Raw genomic sequence first — 24221 nt, forward strand, 5'->3', positions numbered from 1 at the left:
ATTCTCTCTCTTTTTTTAAAATAAATATATTTATTTATTTATTTTTGGCTCTTTTGGGTCTTTGTTGCTGCGTGCGGGCTCTCTCTAGCTGTGGCGAGCTGGGGCCGCTCTTCATTGCAGTGCATGGGCCTTTCATTGTGGTGGCTTCTCTTGTTGCAGAGCACAGGCTCTAGGCACTCAGGCTTCAGTAGTTGTGGCACATGGGCTCAGTAGTTTTGGCTTGCGGGCTCCAGAGTGCAGGCTCAGGAGTTGTGGTTCACAGGCTTAGCTGCTCCACGGCATGTGGGATCTTTCCAGACGAGGGCTCGAATCTGTGTCCCCTGCATTGGCAGGGGGATTCTTAACCACTGCACCACCAGGGAAGCCCAAATGTGATATAGTCTTAAGGTGGAATATTTTACAGCACTTAAAGGAATTAGACCTCTGTGTGTCAGTATGCACAGGAAAAAGAAAGTTAGCAATGTGATGGTAGGCAGCTGTAATAACATTTAATTAAATGAAATATACACAAAACAATGTTACATATGTACACACACATAATTTACAAATGGACTCCAAACTCAGGTTGTACTTGCTCCCAGTGATGCTATATGGAGGTGGTTAAAGTGGACTTCTGATATATTAAGTAATAATTATTAATTCTGAGTGGTGAGTATATGGGCATAGATTGTGCTATTCTTTGTGCTTTTCTATAAAGTTTAATGTCTTCCAAATAAGGAAAAATCACCTAGTTAAATCAAACTTGTAAGAATCAAACTTGACTCTTAGTAAATATATTTAGTAACATTTCTTCATATATCCCAACCTCTATTAACTATATTTTCCAGCAGTTGAGTAAATCAGAGTAATGTATTCATTGATTCAGAAAGCAAATTTTTTTTTTTTTGGCGGTACGTGGGCCTCTCACTGTTGTGGCCTCTCCTGTTGCAGAGCACAGGCTCCGGACGTGCAGGCTCAGCGGCCATAGCTCACGGGCCCAGCCGCTCTGTGGCATGTGGGATCTTCCCGGACCGGGGCACGAACCCTGTCCCCTGAATCGGCAGGCGGACTCTCAACCACTGCGCCACCAGGGAAGCCCAGCAAATGTTTTTTGAGCATCTTCCATGTGCATGCATTATGGTGAGTGTTGGGACAGGCCTTTATATAGAAATATTTTCTGCCCTTACATAGCTCATAATCTAATCAGAGAGAAAGGCATTAAAGGGATACTCATGCCCCAAATAAACTCTGATAAGTTCTAGGAAAGAAAAGATTGGGTGCCATGAAAGTCTATAATTGTGGTACCAGATTTAAGGGGCAGTAGGGATTATGCTACTTCACAATAATCCATTTAGATATTTACAGATATAAATCAATTAACAGATGTAAACACATTTATTATCTACTACACTGAATAAGCACTAGATTTGAATTACTTCTAATAAATTATACGTATAGGCATTATTACTAGCTCACTTTTACAAATGACTTGAGTCATGATTAGCGTCACACAAGTAGCAGGGGTGATTTACACCCAATTCTGACTCTACTGCCTATGCTCTTTAATTCTGAGATTACAGCAGAAGCAAACTACTTTGGCCCATGTCCATCTCCAGTAATTTACTCCCTTATCCTTATTTTATACTACACTCTAGAACTCTCTCATTTTAAAGGGAGAACGCAACTGAAGGAACTCTCAAGACAGTTGTTGGAACATTTTAACGTTTTAGAGATTAGTTTGTCAGCAAATCTGAAATAATAAATTTTCCTGACTGAGCAACATACCGTTGCTTACAACGCAGTTTTGTTTATTGAGGAGTTAGTGGTGAAGTTGCTGTATGTCAGGCAGAGGATAAATTATCGAGAAGAAAATAGACATGATCTTTGCTCTCATAGTGTTTACAGTCAGACATTACATAAATATATAAAAATATGTGTGCAACTTGTTATAATTACCATGAAGGTGTAGAAAGACTGAGCCAAGTGAGGAAAACATAAAAGACCTAATTTAGACTGGAGGCAGGGGATCAGAGAACTCTACCAGAAATCACACAGAAAAGTTTTTTTTTTCCCCCCTAGGATGCAAGGTGCTAAAACCCTTTAATATCCACGGAGGCTGCAGCCGCCGTGGCGGTGAGATCTTGGCGCCCCATTGTCCAGTCGGGGGCTGGTGCGACTTTGCCCAGCTCCGGAGGGGACCGCCGACTTTATTCTACATTGCTGTGGTGTGAGGAGAGTTTTCATCACTGGAACTTTCCGATTTTTTCCTAGTGTCTTCCTAGCGTCTTTCTGCCAGATCTTTCGCTCCGCTGTGACCGTCGCGCGTCTGGTCAATCTATAGAGGACCCCGATTTTGAGTTTTCTCTCTTCCTCCGCTCTGCAAGCTTAGCACTTCACAGCGGCTCCTCGCGTGGCTCGCGCCCGGCCGTTGCACTTGGCCACACAGTCCACTCCTCTCCCTCCAGGCGGCAGGTGGGTTGGAGGTGAGCGAGCTGCCGAGGGTCCGGCGCTCCTCGCCCTTGGCTGGCCTCTAGGTTGAGGTCGGCCCAGGGCGAGCGCTCGGTGCGCGTTCTGGGCCGTCTGCGCCTGGCGCGCGTCGCCGGCCCGCGCTCGCTCCCGTCCCTCCTCGCGCTCGCGGCGGCCCGGACGGCGCGCGCCGCCTCTCTCTCTTCCTCAGTCCGCCCCCGTCGGCCCTCGCGGAGCGCGCACCGGACCGGCCTAGGCTCCACACTCAAGCCGGCAGGCTCGCGGGTTTGCTCGCCCCGCCCCCCCCCCCCCCCCCCCCCGGCGCCGCAGCTGGGCGCTTGCGCGGGGCGCGTGGCCGTGGCCAGGGTCTCCGCCGCAGCCGGTGCAGCCGCCGCTGCTGCCGCTGCCGCCGCCTCAGTCAGTCAGTCAGTCCCCAGCAATGGCGGAAGGAGGTGAGCGAGAGGAGCTGCTCTCGCCACCGCCGGTCTCTCCGGCCAAGCGCCTGTGCTCGTGGCCCAGTCCGCAGGCTCACCACCCTCGCGGTTCGCCCGGGGCGGCCGGCGGCGGGGTGGGGGGCGTCGGCGGCAGCTGCCTGCCCCTGGGGGCCCGCCCCCACCTGCAGCCCGAGTCCTTGCTGGACTGTGCCGCCAAGACGGTTGCGGAAAAGTGGGCGTACGAGCGGGTGGAGGAGCGCTTCGAGCGGATCCCGGAGCCCGTGCAGCGCCGCATCGTCTACTGGTCCTTTCCGCGGAATGAGCGGGAGATCTGCATGTACTCCAGCTTCCAGTACCGCGGCGGCCCTGGCGCCGGCTCGGCTGGTGGCGCCGCGGGGGCTTCGCCGGCCGAGGAGGGGCCGCCGCCACCCCCCGGGGCCGCCGCTCCGGCCGGCTCCGCCCCCGGGGCCGCCGCGGCGGGGGCGTCCCCGGGACTGGGCTCAGGGGCAGGAGCCGCCGGCGGCGGTGGTGGCGAGGGGCTACCGTTCCGCCGGGGCATCCGTCTGCTGGACAGCGGCTCCGTGGAGAATGTGCTGCAAGTCGGTAGGTGCTCGCTTGACTCCTCTCGGGTCCCCGGCTTCCTCTTCCGCAGGTGCCTTCTCTTTGCACAAGCCCTGGGCCAAGACCCCGGCTTTCTGCCCAACTCCTGTTCTCCGGTGAAAGGACAAACTAGTCACATAAAAAACTTTTCTTAACATTTCGTTCAGGTCCACTGCTGCTCTTTCCTCCACCAGCCCAGTGCCCGCTTTTCTTTTTGTTTGAAGAGCGAATAGATCTCTTTTTTACTCTTCGTTCTACACCCCAGGCCAAGGCAAGAAGGATGGGGAGGTATGGCTTTCTGGATGTAATAATTTCTGAAATGCGTTTTTCTAATTTAAGTTTAGAGAGGAGAGAATTGTTAGTGAATCTGGAGCAAGCGGTCTTGCAGGGAATGTTTGAGGGACAGGCTGTCAATCTAGTCTTCGCAGATTGAAGCTGGGTATAATTAACTTTAAAAATGGAAAAAATCAACAAAATACTGTGCATTTCAGACAATTTTAATTACCTGCTTTAATATTTCCCCCCCTGGACCAGTGATACTTGGGAATCTAGGCTGTGGACTTAACAATAACCGAAGATGGAAATGTGACAGCTTCTCTTTTCCACACTCCCACCCAAGGAAAAAAAAAAGGCACAATCTGGAGTGGGGGTGGGGTCTATCTTCCTTGTCAGACTGGGGTAAATCAAAAGCTGGTCACATTGGGTTTTTCAAATGCTTCTCATTTAACAAGTCTTCATATTTGCTTTTGTTTTATCTTTTTGTTTGTGGAAAAATGAAAAGGATTTCTTTCTCTTGTACTCCTCCAGAGCTTCTAGTCAGTTTGTTCATCTTATTAAATATACAAATACAGTAGTCCTGATTTGTGGAATGGTTAGGAAGAAAGGGGAAAAAATGACATTGTTTAACATTGACTTGCTATGTGGGAAATTAAAACACTGATTTTTTTTTTCTATTTGGACTGTTACAGCATTTTGGAAGTGCATCTTATCTTTATGCATTTTATTGTACAGTATATGCTCATATTTATTGAAAAAATATTGATTTTTGAAAGGAGTTGGAGAGAGGTTGTTTTTAGAATTAAACAAGCACAGGAACACACATACACAGGAACCCTAGACATCTAGCTGTCTTCTCCCCAGGTAAAACTGACATATTTGAAATTTTCTTTTCATTTTAAGAGTAGTACATTGTGGTGTTTCATATAAGGTAGTCTACTTCTGATTATTGAGAGTCACTGAACCCTGTGTTTCTTTTTAAAACAACATGTACCACAATTTGTTTTGCAAATGTGAAGTGTAAATTTATCTAAATTTATGCTGTGTCAGAATATAGTGACAGTAAGTTGAGAAAGTTTTGTTTATTTGAGGATAGTCCTTTGTGTGTTTGTGTGTATTTTTGAAATAATTAATTGAATAATCAGATAATTAAGGTGTACAGCTTTAATACTGAAAACATGAAAATGAATATAGGCATTTCTTTATTCATCTGTAGACCTTATTCTTTGTATGAGTTTCTATCAGTTAACTTTTAAGATTCTTGTTTAAAATATTTTGAATTGAAAAGTGTCAATTTAAGTGGTCATTTTATAGTAAGAAATATTGGGTTTGAAAGAATTTTCAAACTTTGGGGGGCAGATGAGAGAGAGGAAGAGGTTTAAAGAGGTATATATTTTGAAAGTGACTATAATGTCAAGTTACAAATGAAATCAGATTTTGTGGGTGATCCAGGTCATGTTTAAATCAGATATTTTTCTTTTATAATAAGATAGTTGGCATGCTTATTAGGGTGATGAGCTCTTGTATGATAGTTTTAGGGACTGGAGAAAGGACATATATAAGCATATTTTCTGACTCTTACTTTGGATTTCATAGACGAAGATAGGAGAATGAATTAATCACTTTTAAGTAATGCTATTTGAGAACCATGAGCTGTGTAATCTTTATTTTTCTGACTTTAATTATGCTAGTAAGTGTGGAAGAGAAGGATATTCCATTCTCTATCATTCTGAGTTCTGTATCTTGGCATGAACCATCTTTTAATATGTAAAGTTACAGACCCATCCCTCATCTCTTAAACGTAAAATGTGAGTATGTGACTTAATCTAGATGATAAGTTTTATAAAAGTATTGCCAAGAGATGAGTGAAAAAGTGATTTGTATGTAGCAAGATGGTAATCATGTTCTTCACTTTATAACTTCACTTCAAACTCAATATAATTACTCAGTGATATTAATAAAAATTCTACATATTTCCTTACTGTGTCCAAGCCATAGTTGTAACCTCAGAATTGGGAAGTTACTAAAGGCTGATACTTTAGGAAGGAAGGGATGTTAGGGTATTTCTATAACAACATCTTTTAAAGAAAAGATTCATAAGGGGATTTAAATAAGGAAAACAAGAATACCTTAAAATAAATAAATAAATTTAAAAATAAGAGAACAGCACAACACAAAATTTGCAGGAAAAAAATTAGACAACAACAAAAACTTGTACAAAGTGTAAGTATATTAAATTCGGTAACTTCTGATTACTTTCCACATGGAATCTGGTAATAGGGAGTCATGGCCTGGTTGAAAAGCAAATGCTCTGTAGAAAACATCAGATTTGGTATCAGAACTAAAACTTTCCCAGCTTGATGTAAGCAAATGGGAGGACTAGGTTGTTATGCTCAAAGGATACATTTCTTTTCCATGACAGTACTGAATCAGAAGTATTGTTCCTTTTAAAAGGGGAAAATTGTATATTAGTGTTTTCATGGATGTCTGTAAGTTTGAAGCTCTGTGAATAGACTTTTCTGATCTCTCAGTATTATGAGGGTAATAGAGTTCAGGTGTTTTAAGCATCTGCATTTTTAACCTGTTTAAGAAGCCCATGGAAATAGTGGTAGTATAAACCTTGGGAAAATACTTACTCAGGAATCTGCAAATGGTATAAGAATGGTACAACTATAATTTACTAATAATTTTAAGATGTTGACCCTTTTTTGCTATCCATCATATTTTAAATGGATTTCTCTGTGTTTGGTAAAACTTAAAGGAGGTTTGTGTCTTCTCAGGGAAATCTGAATTGATTGAGGGAAAAGAAGCATTAACAGTTTTTCTCTTGTATGCAGAAATATTATATTTACTTGAATATTTAGATTTTCAAAAATTGGATAAAGGCATACAGGGTCCTTCAGTGCTGGTATTTCTTAATTATATAAATATCCAGAAATTATCATAGATTCTGACAGTTGAGCCCCATATTTTTAGCCTACATGTTTTCTAATAAACACATAATTTGTATGTGGATAGTCTTCAAGACTAGAGCCACAATGCTAAGTACTACTTTATGTGGAAGAAGTGTAATTACAAAGTTGATAATAATAAAAAGGTCCATTTCAGGAAGTTATCCATAGCTTAAACGTTAACTAGTAAGTTTATAATTATGAGCATGTATATATTATCAATAAACATCTATGAAATTTTTCTATAGTACAAACTTTTGTGAAATACAACAGTAACAAGTATTACAGGTATTGATTTTTATATATAATTTGTTTTTAATCTCTGTTATTTAGGGGAACAAAAGATATCCTCATCTAAAAAGCTTTATAGCATTGTGTGTAAGTTAGAATAGATATAAAATCATAATAAAATTTCCATGTGGGGAAAAATGACTTACTTATATGTGAGATATTACAGCAGGGAAAGCAGCTGCATACCTTTAAGGATAAGTGGTAACATTTTTTAGAGTAGAAACTTACCAAGTTTTAAAATCACATTGCTCTTTTATTTATTTTTTTTGATCAATGAATTCTCTCCTTCCTTATCCACCACAGTGCCTCACACACACATCTTAATATTTAGTAAATGTTTGTTAATTTCCAAAATATACAAACAGCTCAATATCAAAAAAACAAAAAGCCCAGTCAAAAAATGGGCAGAAGACCTAAATAAACATTTCTCCAAAGAAGACATACAGATGGCCAACAGGCACATGAAACGATGCTCAATATTGGTAATTATTAGAGAAATGCAAATGAAAGCTACAATGAGGTATCACCTCACACCAGTCAGAATGGCCATAATTAAAAAGTCTACAAATAATAAATGCTGGAGAGGCTCTGAAGAGAAAGGGACCCTCTTACACTATTGGTGGGAATGTAAATTGGTGCAGCCACTATGGAGAACAGTATGGAGGTTCCTTAAAAAACTAAAAACAGAGCTGCCATATGATCCAGCAATCCCACTCCTGGGCATATATCCAGACAAAACTCTAATTCGAAAAGATACATGCACCCCTATGTCCATAGCAGCACCTTTTACAATAGCCAAGACATGGAAGCAACCTAAATGTCCATTGACAGAGGAATGAATAAAGGTGTGGTACATATATACAATGGAATATTACTCAGCCATAAAAAAGAATGAAATAATGCCATTTGCAGCAACATGGATGGACCTAGAGATTATCATACTAAGTGAAGTAAGTCAGACAGAGAAAGACAAATATCATATGATTTCACTTATATGTGGAATCTGAAAAAATGATACAAATGAACTTATTTACAAAACTGAAATAGACTCACAGACATAGAAAACAAACTTACGGTTACCAAAAGGGATAGTGGGGGTTGGGGGGAGAGATAAATTAGGAGTTTGGGGTTAACATTACAGACTACTGTATATAAAGTTGGTAGACAACGGGGACCTCCTGTAATAGCACAGGGAACTATATACAATATCTTGTAATAACCTACAATGGAAGAGAATATGAAAAAGAATATATATGTTCGTGTGTATAACTGAATTGCTTTGCTGTACACTTGAAACTAACATAACATTGTAAATTAAGTATACTTTGGTAAAAAACAGTTTGATGAATAATGAATGTTTAGAAGTTTAAAAACAGACTTCTCAGTATTCTAAAACTAAGAGAGATACATGAATTTTTATAACGAGTGCAGTGTTAGAAGACATGGGGAAAACTCCATACTTGCGCATATAATAAGCTGATAACAGTAAGTGGTATGAACGTTGCAACAGTGTGTATCTTTTATGTTGACTGTCTGTTTTATGTGAAGAATGGTGATTTATCAGTTTCTTCAAAACTTCAGATGAATTCTTATTGAAAGTGACTTTCTCAAGGAATAGAGCTTTAGATTTTAAAGATAATGAATAAACTAAAGATAGTGGACTTTTAGAGGTTATCTTTATTTTAGGAATTAAAAAAATGTATTATTGAATGTGAATACAAAGTCTAAATTTTGAAGTGAAAGGGCCAGAAATTTACTTAAGCCTATGTGAAACAATTTCTTTGCTCTTGTTTCAGTAATGGCTATTAAAAATCAAGACACTGAGACTTCCCTGGTGGTCCAGTGGCTAAGACTCTGTGTTCCCAATGCAGGGGGCCTAGGTTCGATCCCTGGTCAGGGAACTAGATCCTACATGCCACAACTAAAGACCCCGCATGCCACAACCAAGAAGATCCGCATGCCACAACTAAAAGTCCCACGTGCTGCAACTAAGACCTGGTGCAGCCGGGTAGATAAATAAATAAATAAATAAACTATTAAAAAAAAATCAAGACATTAACCGTCAGTATCTTATGGTTGATGGCTATATATATACACACACATGTTAAAATGTATAGTGCTGTACCCCCAAAAGTCACATTTACTGTATTATTTTAGAAAATAATTTTTAAAAATCAAGATGTTAATATGTCAGTAAATTAATGTATAAGAGAAATACTGAAAATGCTGTAGTAGTTTCCTATGGCTGCTGTAACAAACTGCCACAAACTGGGTGGCTTAAAACAACAGAAATTTACTGTCTCACAGTTCTGGAGGCTGGAAGTCTGAAATCAAGGTATCGGCAGGGTCATGCTCCCTCTGAAACCAATGGGGAAATCCTTCCTTGCCTCTTGCTAGCTTCTGGTGGTTTGCCAGGAGTCTTTGGCATTCCTTGGTATACAACTGCATAACTCCAATCTCTGCCTTCTTTGTCACAGGCGTTCTTCCTATGTATCTCTATCTTCACATGGCCATTTTATAAGGACGTGGATTATTGGATTAGGGGCCTACACTGCTCCAGTATGAGCTCATTTTACCTAATTACATGTGCAACGACCCTATTTCCAAAAAATACATCACGTTCTGAGGTACTGGGGGTTAGGACTTCAACATACCAATTTTGGAGGACACAATTCAACTCATAACAGCTTCTCATGCTTGTTTTTTGTTGCATAACAGAGTTTCATGTGAATTTTAAACTTTTATATGTTGGATATAGCTTAAATTAGAAATCACCAAATTCACTTTATTAGGTAAGCATTATTTCAATTTAATTGATTCAATTTACATGATGATTATTTAATATTTTTAACACATGTGGGACTTTTTTGACAAATAAGTGGTCATTTAAAGGTTAAACCTGTCATCCTTCTTTATAAAAAATGATGACTGTGCAATATAGCACTCAGGGTACATGCATGGATGAACAGATTACTGTGGGATTTTTTTCATGCATAGCATTTATGACTCGTGTATAGAAATAGGTAACCCTCAGTTGTCCAGAGCCTCTTCAGCATCTCCTCCTTCAGTCAGATCACCAGTGGCTTGAGTGTTCTGCCAGTTCTGCATCATCCACTGTACAAGAAGGTATGAGACCTCGCTGATAGCTTAAGGGCATAAAGATCGCAGTGCTTGAAGCTTATCATGGAGAAACAGGAGGACAAACTGGAGATGCTGTACAAGCTCATCCTGGTGGAAAACAAGAGCCTGAGCTGAGGGGCACCTTGTATGGACTTTCTCTGTCATATGTACAAGGAAGTTCAGCAGCTACTGAGCTAGAGCAAGTGGGTAAACAGAATAGGGTCCTAGGCCAGCTTCCAGAAAGTACCCCAGGAGAGCAGAGAAATCTGGACAGTTGCATATCTTATAAGTCATGTAAGCTGACCTCAGTCTCTTTGCTGGGAGGGGGAAGTTTAAGGAGATACTTTCTTTTCTAGGCTGAAGTATCCTACCACTCTGTCATGTCCTACTGATGGAAGGTGCCCCTAATCCCATCACTTTATCTTGCTTTTCCTGTGGTAATGCATGTAGTTTCTCAGTTCACTTTATGTGACTTGGTGTTGGGGAATTTGGAGGCACTCAGACCCTGGCAATTTTATGTGCCCCTTTGGACCAGCCTTCAAGAAGAGAGGGGCAGGCAGGAAGGAGTGGGGATCCCAGGATTACTACAGGAGGAGGGCCTGCTAATTTAGCTCTGTGTTAGCAACAGCTTCCTCTATTAGGGATAAAACATACACATGCACAAGAGCTGGGGTATAGACCATAGGTGGTGGAGAGAAAAATGATCCATCCTTCTTGGGCCTGGAAGTCAGCAGCAACATCAGAGTGGTTGATTAGCTTTCCCTCTCTGCTTCCACTCTTCTTTCTCTCTCCTACAATGATTGGTGATCACCCCATGGATAAAGATGCATTGTCAGAGATGAATAAGTCTGGGAACTGAGTTACAAAATAAATTAAGATCTGGGAGAGATACCAGCCTTCTTTCCAGCTGGAGAGGCCCCAACACTGAATGGTTCTGTAGGGAGTCTGATCATCAACTTGCAATACCTCACAGAGCCAGCCCATTTCCCACTCTGAGCTCCTACTGGAAACACTGCTTCTCCAAGCTGGGGATTCTTGAGGAGAGAGGCAGAGGTGCCTGGAGCAGGTCTCTCCTGCCTGGACACCACTTGGGCTTTGGTATTGACAGAGTGGCTGACAGTTATCTTCCAACCCAAACTGGCTGGGACAGGACAAGGGCTAGCCTTGATGGTGGCCAGGCTCACCTGCTCCCAGCCTGGGATACCCCTGCTCTGGACCTCTTATTTCTCTTTATTGGTTTATTTTTCAATGCATCTTTAATTTGTAAAGAAATGAAATAAAGATATAAAAGAAAAAGAAATAGGTAACCCTGAAAGCATATGAACCATGTCTTAACCTTTTTCCAAACCCCAAGTTAATATGGTTTGGAATTGTGTTTGATATTAGAAATAGACTGCAGTCTATTCCAGATTACTTTTATGTGAATTTCCTACCTTGTGGTTTATTTATAGGGTTATTTCTTCCCTCATATAGGCAGCACGCTTCTTGGCCACTTTTAGCCTGTCATGGAGCTGGTATGCCAAGGAAATCACACTCATTTTAACATTAGCTTTAGCATTATATTATCATATACTAAATTACTCTGATACTTTTCATAATCACATGTAGCCAACTGATTAATTTTTGGTTCTCAGTATTGAGAAAAATTGTCCTCCCTCTTAGAATGTATAATGTGATATGCTGTAAATTGGTACTCAGTACATGCTTATTGAATGAATGAGTAAACTGTTGTATAATTTAAAAAATATTTATGTAGTATGGAAATCTCTCTTCCTTGATTTATATGTAACTGGAGCCTAGGAGATATACTGGCAAGATATATAAATAAAATAAAGATGTAATTTCTGCATGTTTTTGATTTTTAAAACATATATAGATTAAAAAATACCATTGAAGGTTATTATTAACTAGTTCTTGATTCATTCATTGAACATTTAGCCACTTGTTTTGTGTAAAGCTCAGTAAATAATTGTTTACTTATTTTGAGTAGAAATCATTCCAAAATACTTTGTTTTTCCCTACCTTAGAATACAAACCCAAGTGGGGCACTAAAGCCTATGCTTCTAGAACTGCATTATATTGCCGTCTGTATGTAGGTGGGAAGTTGTAAACTGAGTGGGTACTTGACCCTAAGAAATTCTCTGAAACCTGCTTTTGAAAAGCTTTTTCGGTCATTTGCTTCTTTCTCATTATAATGGAGTGATGAATGTGGTAAGCAAGGCAGTATAACATAGTTACCTTCTTTAAAAATACATTGTTGAATCAAAAGATGAAGTACCCTCTACCTAGTGGTTTTCTTACCTTAAGAACAGTTGTTTTTATATTTATTTAGTCCTTAGGGAAATGCAAATTAAAACCTAAGGAAATACTATACACACACTAGAATGTGTAAAATAAAAGACTGACACTGCCAAGTACTGACAAGGATGTGGAGCAACTAGAACTCTCTTACATTGCTGGTGGGAATGCAAAATGATACAGCCACTGTATCTTTTTTTAAAAAAATTAATTTATTTTATTATTTGGCTGCATTTGGTCTTTGTTGCTGCGCGCGGGCTTTTCTCTGGTTGCAGGAGCACCGGCTATAGGCGCGTGGGCTTCAGTAGTTGTGGCTCACAGGCTCTAGAGTGCAGGCTCAGTAGTTGTGGCGCAAGGGCTTAGTTACTCTGTGGCATGTGGGATCTTCCCAGAGCAGGGATCAAACCCGTGTCCCTTGCATTGGTAGGCGGATTCTTAACCACTGCGCCACCAGGGAATTCCCAGAGAACAGTTTCTTATAAAATTAATCATACTCTTAATCATAAGATTCAGCAATCTATTACTAGGTATTTACTTTAAAGAAATGAAAACATATGTTCATATAAAGATTTGTACTTGAATATTCACAACAGCTTTATTCAGAATAGCCCTAAACAGGAAACAACCCATATGTCTATGAAATGGGTGAATAGATAAAGAAATTGTTGTATATGCATATAGTGGAATACTATTCAGCAATAAAAAAGAACAAACTGATGGCCTAAAACATGGATGATTCTTAAAAGCATTATGCTAAATAAAAGAAGCCAGACCAAAAAGAGAACATACAATACAATTCCATATACATGAAATTTTAGAAAGCCTTAAGCTATAGTGACAGAAAGTAAATCAGTGGGGCATGAGGAAACTTTTTTGGGTAATGGAAATGTTCTATGTTGTGATTATGGTAGTGGTTACATGGCTGTATTCATTTGTCAAAACTTAATTGTATACTTAAAATTGGTATATTTTATTGAATGTAAATTATGCCTCAAATTGATTTTAAAGGAAAGAGTGGTGGGTTCCAATCTTGGCTTCACATTAAAATCACCTGGGGAGATTTTAAAAAAAATAGTGCCAAGGACTCACCCCGAATTAATTAAATAAGAATTTGTTGAGAATAAGGACTGAACTTCAGAATTTTTAAAAAGTTCCTTGGTTGTTTTATGTGCAGCCAAGGTTTGAAAACACTGTTCTAGAAAAATGATCACCTTTATTAGTGTTGTCAGTGTTTTTAAACTTATCATAGGCAGTCAAAACATTATGTAATATTTATTACACAAATGCTATGGACTACGTCAACTTTCTTTTCTACTTCAGTCTATTTTCTTTTGTCTATCTTTAGGTTTATTAATGGATCTCAAGGAAAATTATTCTCTTACTACTTAAAATGTGTGTCTGTGTTTTGGAAAGGTCTTATGCAAAAGTGTGTAAATTCTTACCATCAAAAGACACTTGTATAAATGTAATGCCAACATATAATTTTATTCATGTTTGTTCATTCCTCCATTCATTTATAAAACTTATATTTAACATTTTTAAATATTCTGTGCAAAATAGAATATAAATTCTGTATTTAAGGAGTATACAGTTTAGTATAGGATACATGTTAAAATAGCACTTAACACAGTGTTCTGTAATAATAGAGGTAGTTACTGTGGAGGCAAAGGGTAGAAAGTGATTAGAGAAATGAAGACAGCTGGATAAATTGCTCTATTTTAATATTTTAATTATAAGAAATTTAAAAATTATGTCTAATATTGCAATATTAGATTGAAAACACTATTTATTGCTTACAAGTTAGATTGACCCTTCATGAAATTCTTTCTATATTGGCATTTCTCTGCCCTATAATACTCTAGCCCATAGTTGATTCAAAGGGGTAACATTGGCAGGCAGGAAGATGACAAAAATACTGCAGATATTCTTTTTTTTCAGAATAAATTTTATAGATTTCTGTCTTTAGAATAGCTTTGTTTTATCTTCATGATCCTTTTTTTCTTTTTTAAAAAAATCGTTGCTTTTTTAAGGTACAAATATGATAGAGCTAATCAGTAAAATAGATTTTGGTCCATCCATCCATTCATTATCTTGCATTCTGTAAGCAACAGGAGAATGTATTATGCCTTTGAAAGCCTTTGGAGATAATTACATTTTTTCCTATTCATTCATGGTTTTATTGAATGCAAGCCTGCCACGTTAATACATTCAGGAAGTCAGCCTGTTTTATTTTGCTTAAATCTATCAACACCTGGTAAACGGACATGACTGTCGAGCATCACCAACATACATTGATGTTAGTGGTATAAAATCCTTCCCCATGTTATGGTTCTTGTGAAAAAATACTTTTGCTAATCTCTTCTCTCACTCAATATTATATTATTATTTTTATTTTTAATTAAAGTATAGATGATTTAGAATTTTATATTGTTTCAGGTGTACAATACAGTGATTCAGTTTTTTATAGATTATACTCTCAATATTATTGTACTCTTTACTGTCATGTATATTTGCATTTATCTACTATATATTATATTATTACACATTATATATTATATAATATGACATATGATATATATGTGATTATATTATATATTATCACATATATGCAGGGACTATGCAGCAGGTAGCTTCAGAATTCTGGCTCCTCACTATGTCTCAGTTTCCTCAACTATAAATGGACCAGAATGATGGTCCATTTGTTTTATACTCAAAAAGAATTGTTTTGAGTATAAATTAATTAACATGTTAAGTATTTAGAACAGGGCCTAGCACTTATCAGGTATTATGTAAATATTCATTCACTATTATTCTTGTATCAAAATTGTTGAGAGTATTCCATACTTGTTACCTTTCCTTCTTTAACTTTCTTGCCACCTCTGAAGCCTTTTCAATCAGACTTTTGCTTTTGCTCACTATATTAAAATTGATCTCTTAAAGGTCACCAATGACCTCATGATTGCCAGACACGGTATCCTTTTTCCAGTCCTCATCCTTCATGACCTCTGTATAGCATTTTCTGTAGTCTTCTGAACCTTCCTGTTGAAACGTTTCTTCCTAGATTTTTGTTTTACTTCACCATTCTGGTTTTCCTTCTACCTTCCTTCTTTATTCTCTTACCCCACAAAAGTAGGATTACCTTCTTGCCCCAAGTTTTCTAATTAAGCAATCTTATTTATTTCTACAGCTTCAATAACTATTTTAAGAACATAAGTTAGTATCATATAATGTAATGGTTTCAAATTTGTTTCAAGCACCTCTACTTATTTTCAAATGAAATCTTACATAATATTCCAGTTTTTGCAGCAGAAAAATTTGAGATGTTTGGGGAATTGGGATGGGGCCCAAAACTCAGGCAGCTTGGCCAGCTTCTTCCCTTTGATCCCTGAAGCACTTCCAAATAATCTTAATCTTGGGATTTGTAGTCCGGAGATCTGCCTGAGATTTCTCATCTGAACAAGTGTTAGGATTTTTGTGAGATTCTAAAGAAACTAATATACATGAAAGTACTTTATAAATGTCACTGTGCAAATACTATGACTGTTAAGTGTACATCATTTTTTCTCCCTCTTGAATTCAAGATCAGCATGTATAGTTGCCTGCTAGATATTTCTAAATGGATACCCTAATAGCCACTCAAAGTGAATATGTCTGATAAGGGATTAATGTTCAGAATATGTAAAGAACTCCTACAACTCAACAACAAAAAGCAAACAACCTGATTAAAAAATGGTCAAAGGACTTGAATAAACACTTCTACAAGGAAGATATGCAAATGGCCAATAAGCACGTGAAAAGATGCTCAACATCACTCCCTGATTATTAGGAAAACGCAAAAAACCACAATGGGACATCATATCCATTAGGATGACTGTTATAAAGAAAAACCCCCCAGAAAATAACAAGTGTTGGTAAGGATATAGTGAAATTGGAACCCTTGTGCATCACTAATGGGAATATAAAATGGTGCAGCTTCTGTGGAAAATGTTATGGTAGTTCCTCAAAAAACTAAACATAAAATTACTGGATCCAGCAATTTCGCTTCTGGGTCTGTGGCCAAAAGAATTGAAAGCAGGAACTCGAACAGATATTTGTACACCCACATTATAGCAGCAGTAGTCACAATTGCCAAAAGGTGCAAGCAACCCAAGTGTCCAACGACAGATGAATGGATAGACAAAATTTAGTATATACATCCAATTTACTATTATTCAGCCTTAAAAGGAAGGAAATTCTGACACTTGGTACAACATGGATGAACCTTGAGGACATTATGCTAAGTGAAGTAAGCCAGACACAAAAGGTCAAAAATTATATGATTCCACTTATATGAGCTACCTAAAATAGGCAAATTCATAAGAAACAGAAAGTAAAATAGAGGTTACCAGAGGCTGGGGGGAGAGGGGAATGGAAAGTTATTATTTAAGGGGTACACAGAGTTTTATTATGGGATAATGAAAAAGTTCTAGGTACTTCCCTGGTGGTGCAGTGGTTAAGAATCCGCCTGCCAATGCAGGGGACACAAGTTTGATCCCTGGTCCGGGAAGATCCCACATGCTACGGAGCAGCTAAGCCCATGTGCCAAAACTACTGAGCCTGCGTTTTAGAGCCCGCGAGCCACAACTACTGAGCCTGCATGCCACAACTACTGAAGCCCGTGCACCTAGAGCCTGTGCTTCACAACAAGAGAAGACACCGCAATGAGAAGTCCGCACACTGCAACGAAGAGTAGCCCCTGCTTGCCGCAACTAGAGAAAGCCTGTGTGCAGCAACGAAGACCCAGTGCAGCCAAAAATAAATAAAATAAAATAAATAAATTTATAAAAAAAAGAAAAAGTTCTAGAGATGGATAATGGTGATGGTTGCACAGCAGTGTGAATGTACTTAATGCCACTGAACTGTACGCTTAAAATGGGTAAAGAGTACATCTTGTTTATATTTTACCACAAGAAAAAATGTTTTAAAAAAGGCTACATGTCATATGATTCAGTTTATATGAAATGTCCAGAATAGGCAAATCCTAAAGACAGAAAGTAGATTCGTGGTTTTCAGGACCTGGCGGTAGGGAAAGTAATTGCTAATGGGTATGGGGTTTCGTTTTTGGGTGATGAAATGTTCTAATATTAGATAATGGTGATGATTGCACAAATCTGTGAATATACTAAATACCACTGAATTTTACACTTTAAAAGAGTGAGTTTTGTGATATATGAATTACATCACAATAAAGCTGTTATTAAAAAAGCAAATATTCCAAATAGGAAAAAAAAAACTTCAAAGACATTCTTTTTCTTAGGAAATGAGGTCTAAATTCCTAAGCCTTATTATTAGAGACTGGGGTTCACATTTCAGTTCTGCTACTTTCTAGCTGTGTAACCTTGGATGACAAGTTACTTAACCCTTCTGTGCCTCAGTTTCTTTATCTCTAAAATGGAGACACCATCTCAGAATGTTTATATCATAGTTAAATGAGATAATGTATTCAAAGTCAACTTGGAGTTTCTTACACATTGTAGCGTAGTACTATGAATATTAATTCTCTTTGTTTTAACCTTCCCTGCCTCTTAATAGTCTATACATCTGTTCTTAACAGTGCCTTTTCTTTATCTACTTAGTTGAAATTAAACCTTCCATTTTAGTCCTATGCATTATTCAGCAATTGTTTATTAAGTACATATTATGTGTTAGGCTCTTGTCTAGACGCTTGGAGATATGGCAGTGAATAAAAGAGAGTTCCTGCTTTCATGGAGCGTACATTTTAGTTAGGGGACAGACAGCACTTTCTACTTTCAGCTTGTGTTGTAATTATTTATTATTAGGTATGATTTTCTCTTCCAGTCTGTAAGCACTTCTAGGGCAAGGACTGTATCCTACAATATATTCAGCATCCAGTACAATACCTAGTAGAATTCATAATGGACTTTTAAGAGGTCTTTGTGGGAATGAATTGAAACCATTATCTTTTTAATTTCTATGATTTTCATAATAGTGATTCCCAACACTGCTGCTTTATATTTTACTCACGTCACTTGAGGAACTTTGTTAAAATACGTTCTGGGGCTCCACCCTTGTAAATTCTAGTTGACTAAAATTGGAATGGGGCTCAGGAATCTGTTTCTTTGACAAGCTCTCCAGGTTTAAATGTTTGGGATCCAGTATTCCATAGTACTTAGCACAGTGATTTACATGGAATATGCTTAGTAGATGTTGATTGAATTGCTCTACTGATTGATTTATACACTAGTTTTTTCCAAACCAGATTTGGAACTTGTGGGTCAAATTGAAAAAAATGGATAGAATGGTTATAGGAAAGCATTATATGAAAAAGTCATTAAACTTAGCAGTACTGCATTTGCTATTAGGAAAACCACTAATATCTATCCATTGTTCTTTTTATTTATTTATTTGAGTAATTTTTAAAAATAAATTTATTTTTGGCTGTGTTGGGTCTTCGTTGCTGTGCATGGGCTTTCTCTAGTTGCGGTGAGCAGGGGCTGCTCTTTGTTGCGGTGCGCGGGCTTCTCATTGCGGTGGCTTCTCTTGTTGCAGAGCATGGGCCCAAGGAGTGTGGGCTTCAGTAGTTGTGGTGCATGGGCTCAGTAGTTGTGGCACACGGACTTAGTTGCTCTGTGGCATGTGGGATCTTCCCGGACCAGGGCTTGAACCCGTGTTCCCTGCATTAGTAGCAGATTCTTTACCACTGCACCACCAGGGAAGTCCCTATCCTTTGTTCTTTTTATTTCTTTATTATTTTATTTTTTATTTATTAAAAAAAATTTTTTTTACATCTTTATTGAAGTTTAATTGCTTTACAATGGTGTGTTAGTTTCTGCTTTATAACAAAGTGAATCAGTTAAACATATACATATATTCCCATATCTCTTCCCTCTTGCGTCTCCCTCCCTCCCACCCTTCCTATCCCACCCCTCTAGGTGGTCACAAAGCACCGAGCTAATCTCCCTATGCTATGCGGCTGCTTCCCACTAGCTATCTATTTTACGTTTGGTAGTGTATATATGTACATGCCACTCTCTCACTTTGTCCCAGCTTACCCTTCCCCCTCCACATATCCTCAAGTCCATTCTCTAGTAGGTCTGTGTCTTTATTCCTGTCTTACTCCTAGGTTCTTCATGACAATTTTTTTTTTCTTATATTCCATATATATGTGTTAGCATACAGTATTTTTCTTTCTCTTTCTGACTTACTTCACTCTGTATGACAGCCTCTAGGTCCATCCACCTCACTACAAATAACTCAATTTCATTTCTTTTTATGGCTGAGTATTATTCCATTGTATATATGTGCCACATCTTTATCCATTCATCCGATGATGGACACTTAGGTTGTTTCCATCTATCTCCTGGCTATAGTAAATAGAGCTGCAATGAACATTTTGGTACATGACTCTTTTTGAATTATGGTTTTCTCAGGATATATGCCCAGTAGTGGGATTGCTGAGTCATATGGTAGTTCTATTTTTAGTTTTTTAAGGAACCTCCATACTGTTCTCCATAGTGGCTGTACCAATTCACATTCCCACCAGCAGTGCAAGAGTGTTCCCTTTTCTCCACACGCTCTCCAGCGTTTATTGTTTCTAGATTTTTTGATGATGGCCATTCTGACTGGTATGAGATGATATCTCATTGTAGTTTTGATTTGCATTTCTCTAATGATTAATGATGTTGAGCATTCTTTCATGTGTTTGTTGGCAATCTGTATATCTTCTTTGGAGAAATGTCTATTTATATCTTCTGCCCATTTTAGGATTGGGTTGTTTGTTTTTTTATTATTGAGCTGCATATGCTGCTTGTAAATTTTGGAGATTAATCCTTTGTCAGTTGCAAATATTTTCTCCCATTCTGAGGGTTGTCTTTTGGTCTTGTTTATGATTTCCTTTGCTGTGCAAAAGCTCTGAAGTTTCATTAGGTCCCATTTGTTTATTTTTGTTTCCATTTCTCTAGGAAGTGGGTCAAAAAGGATCTTGCTGTGATTTATGTCATAGAGTGTTCTGCCTATGTTTTCCTCTAAGAGTTTATAGTTTCTGGCCTTATATTTAGGTCTTTAATCCATTTTGAGCTTATTTTTGTTTATGGTGTTAGGGAGTGTTCTAATCTCATACTTTTACATGTACCTGTCCAGTTTTCCCAGCACCACTTATTGAAGAGGCTGTCCTTTCTCCACTGTACATTCCTGCCTCCTTTATCAAAGATAAGGTGACCATATGTGCGTGGGTTTATCTCTGGACTTTCTATCCTGTTCCATTGATCTATCTTTCTATTTTTGTGCCAGAACCATACTGTCTTGATTACTGTAGCTTTGTAGTATAGTTGAAGTCAGGGAGCCTGATTCCTCCAGCACCATTTTTCGTTCTCAAGATTGCTTTGGCTATTCGGGATCTTTTGTGTTTCCATACAAATCATGAAATTTTTTGTTCTAGTTCTGTGAAAAATGCCAGTGGTAGTTTGATAGGGATTGCATTGAAACTGTAGATTGCTTTGGGTAGTAGAGTCATTTTCACGATGTTGATTCTTCCAATCCAAGAACATGGTATATCTCTCCATCTATTTGTATCATCTTTAATTTCTTTCATCAGTGTATTATAATTTTTTGCATACAGGTCTTTTGTCTCCTTAGGTAAGTTTATTCCTAGATATTTTATTCTTTTTGTTGCAGTGGTAAATGGGAGTGTTTTCTTGATTTCACTTTCAGATTTTTCATCCTTAGTGTATAGGAATGCCAGAGATTTCTGTGCATTAATTTTGAATCCTGCTACTTTACCAAATTCATTGATTAGCTCTAGTAGTTTTCTGGTAGCATCTTTAGGATTCTCTATGTATAGTATCATGTCGTCTGCAAACAGTGACAGCTTTACTTCTTCTTTTCCGATTTGGATTCCTTTTATTTCCTTTTCTTCTCTGATTGTTGTGGCTAAAACTTCCAAAACTCTGTTGAATAAGAGTGGTGAGAGTGGGCAACCTTGTCTTGTTCCTGATCTTAGTGGATATGCTTTCAGTTTTTCCAAAAAAGGGGAAATCGACAGTAACACATTCATACTAGGGGACTTTATCACCCCACTTTCACCAATGGACTGATCATCCAAAATGAAAATGAATAAAGAGACACAAGCTTTAAATGATACGTTAAACAAGATGGACTTAATTGATATTTATAGGACATTCCATCCAAAAACAACAGAATACACATTTTTCTCAAGTGCTCATGGAACATTCTCCAGGATAGATCATATCTTGGGTCACAAATCAAGCCTTGTTAAATTTAAGAAAATTGAAATTGTATCAAGTATCTTTTCCGACCACAACGCTATGAGATTAGATATCAATTACAGGAAAAGCTCTGTAAAAAATACAAACACATGGGCTTCCCTGGTGGCGCAGTGGTTGGGAGTCCGCCTGCTGATGCAGGGAACGTGAGTTCATGCCCTGGTCCAGGAGGATCCCATGTGCTGCGGAGCGGGTGGGCCCGTGGGCCGTGGCCACTGGGCCTGAGCGTCCGGAGCCTGTGCTCCGCAGCGGGAGAGGCTGTAGTGGTGAGAGGCGCGCGTCCCGAGGAAAAAAAAACAAACAAACACATGGAGGCTAAACAATACACTACTTAATAACGAAGTGATCACTGAAGAAATCAAAGAGGAAATCAAAAAATACGTAGAAACAAATGACAATGGAGACACGATGACCCAAAACCTATGGGATGCAGCAAAAGCAGTTCTTAGAGGGAAGTCTATAGCAATACAATCCTACCTTAAGAAACAGGAAGCATCTCGAATAAACAACCTAACCTTGCACCTAAGGCAATTAGAGAAAGAAGAACAAAAAACCCCCAAAGTTAACAGAAGGAAAGAAATGATAAAGATCAGATCAGAAATAAATGAAAAAGAAATGAAGGAAACGATAGCAAAGATCAATAAAACTAAAAGCTGGTTCTTTGAGAAGATAAACAAAATTGATAAACCATTAGCCAGACTCATCAAGAAAAAAAGGGAGAAGACTGAAATCCATAGAGTAAGAAATGAAAAAGGAGAAGTAACAACTGACACTGCAGAAATACAAAAGATCATGAGAGATTACTACAAGCGACTCTATGCCAATAAAATGGACAACCTGAAAGAAATGGACAAATTCTTAGAAATGCACAACCTGCCAAGACTGAATCAGGAAGAAATAGAAAATATGAACAGACCAATCACAAGCACTGAAATTGAACCTGTGATTAAAAATCTTCCAACAAACAAAAGCCCAGGACCAGATGGCTTCACAGGCAAATTCTATCAAACATTTAGAAAAGAGCGAACACCTATCCTTCTCAAACTCTTCCAAAATATAGCAGAGGGAGGAATACTCCCAAACTCATTCTATGAGGCCACCATCACCCTGATACCAAAACCAGACAAGGATGTCACAAAGGAAGAAAACTACAGGCCTATATCACTGATGAACGTCGATGCAAAAATCCTCAACAATATACTAGCAAATAGAATCCAACAGCACATTAAAAGGATCATACACCATGATCAAGTGGGGTTTACTCCAGGAATGCAAGGATTCTTCAATATGCGCAGATCAATCAATGTGATACACCGTATTAACAAATTGAAGGAGAAAAACCATATGATCATCTCAACAGATGCAGAAAAAGCTTTTGACAAAATTCAGCACCCATTTATGATAAAAACCCTCCAGAAAGTAGTCACAGAGGGAACTTTCCTCAACATAATAAAGGCCATATATGACAAACCCACAGCCAACATCATCCTTTGTGCTTTTTAAATGCTAGTTCTTAACATAGTGTGTCCAAAATGATTCTCCACATTTTAATAGGTAGTACGTTTTTGAAAAAGCACTGGAAAAGTCTGAAAGGATTTACATCAAACTTATAAATAATCTCTGTGAAGAGAAAGGGGAATAGGGATGACCAAGCGGAAATTTAATCTGTATTGTTTTAATTATTTTATAGTGAGAACCTATTTACATATTCCTTATATAATAATGTAATTAAAATAAGTTAAAGACAATATGATTTATTCAGCTGCATTTTGGTCAGCATCTTTGTCTTTTAAGTTAACATGTGTTGGACAGATGTCATTTTACCTTTATAAACGTGATTTATTTTAGGGGTTCTTAACCTGGCACCTGTAAATGGCTTTCAGGGATCCAGGAACTCCTGAAATTATTTTCAGATTTTACAAATGCATATGGACATTTTGCAGAGAAGACAGTATATAACTTTCATTTGATACTCAAAGGGATCTGTAACTCAAATAAGTTCAGGAACCACAGATTTATGCAGAAGAATCTGCTTTATTTGATAAAAATCCTGCAATAAGTTCCTCTATTGCCTTTGAGCCTTGATATGTATAATATGGGTGGATGTGATTCATTAACCATTTTTATTCTACCCATTTCAGGTTATGAATAGGATAGTTACTTTATTTTCTTATAGGTTAACACAGATCTACTGTTTGCTATTTCTACTGAATATTTCAATTTTGTCATCTTTTATATATTCTGTTTTGCTACTTATCTAAATGCTGCTAAGTTTCTTTTTTTTTTGTTTTTTAACAGAATGATGGCTTGACATTATTGCCATAGACAGCTAAGTTTTAATGATTTGCACTAGCTGAAATAATATCCTGTGAGGTTACTGAATAGAGTAGATCATAGCTACCTCTTTATCGAATTTTCCTATGGAATCAGATTTTTTAGGTTATGTTTCCTGGGAAATAGACTCTGAGATGGAGATTTGCCTGCAGAAGGTTTATTGAGGAACAATACTTGTAACGGAGCGAGGG

General features: G+C 38.2%; 1 protein-coding gene across 1 annotated transcript in view; it reads left to right on the forward strand.

Moving 5' to 3' along the window:
• Positions 1 to 2745: 2745 nt before the first annotated feature.
• The window catches only part of ZSWIM5 (zinc finger SWIM-type containing 5), a 260922-nt gene continuing 239446 nt past the window's right edge, over positions 2746 to 24221 (forward strand). The window contains exon 1 of the mRNA XM_019937905.3: positions 2746 to 3482. Within this exon, the coding sequence (XP_019793464.1) occupies positions 2885 to 3482 (598 nt within the window). The 5' untranslated portion in view covers positions 2746 to 2884. The remainder of the gene's footprint in view (positions 3483 to 24221) is intronic.

This window comes from Tursiops truncatus, chromosome 1 (genome assembly GCF_011762595.2).
Source record: "Tursiops truncatus isolate mTurTru1 chromosome 1, mTurTru1.mat.Y, whole genome shotgun sequence".
NCBI classification, from domain to species: Eukaryota; Metazoa; Chordata; class Mammalia; order Artiodactyla; family Delphinidae; genus Tursiops; species Tursiops truncatus.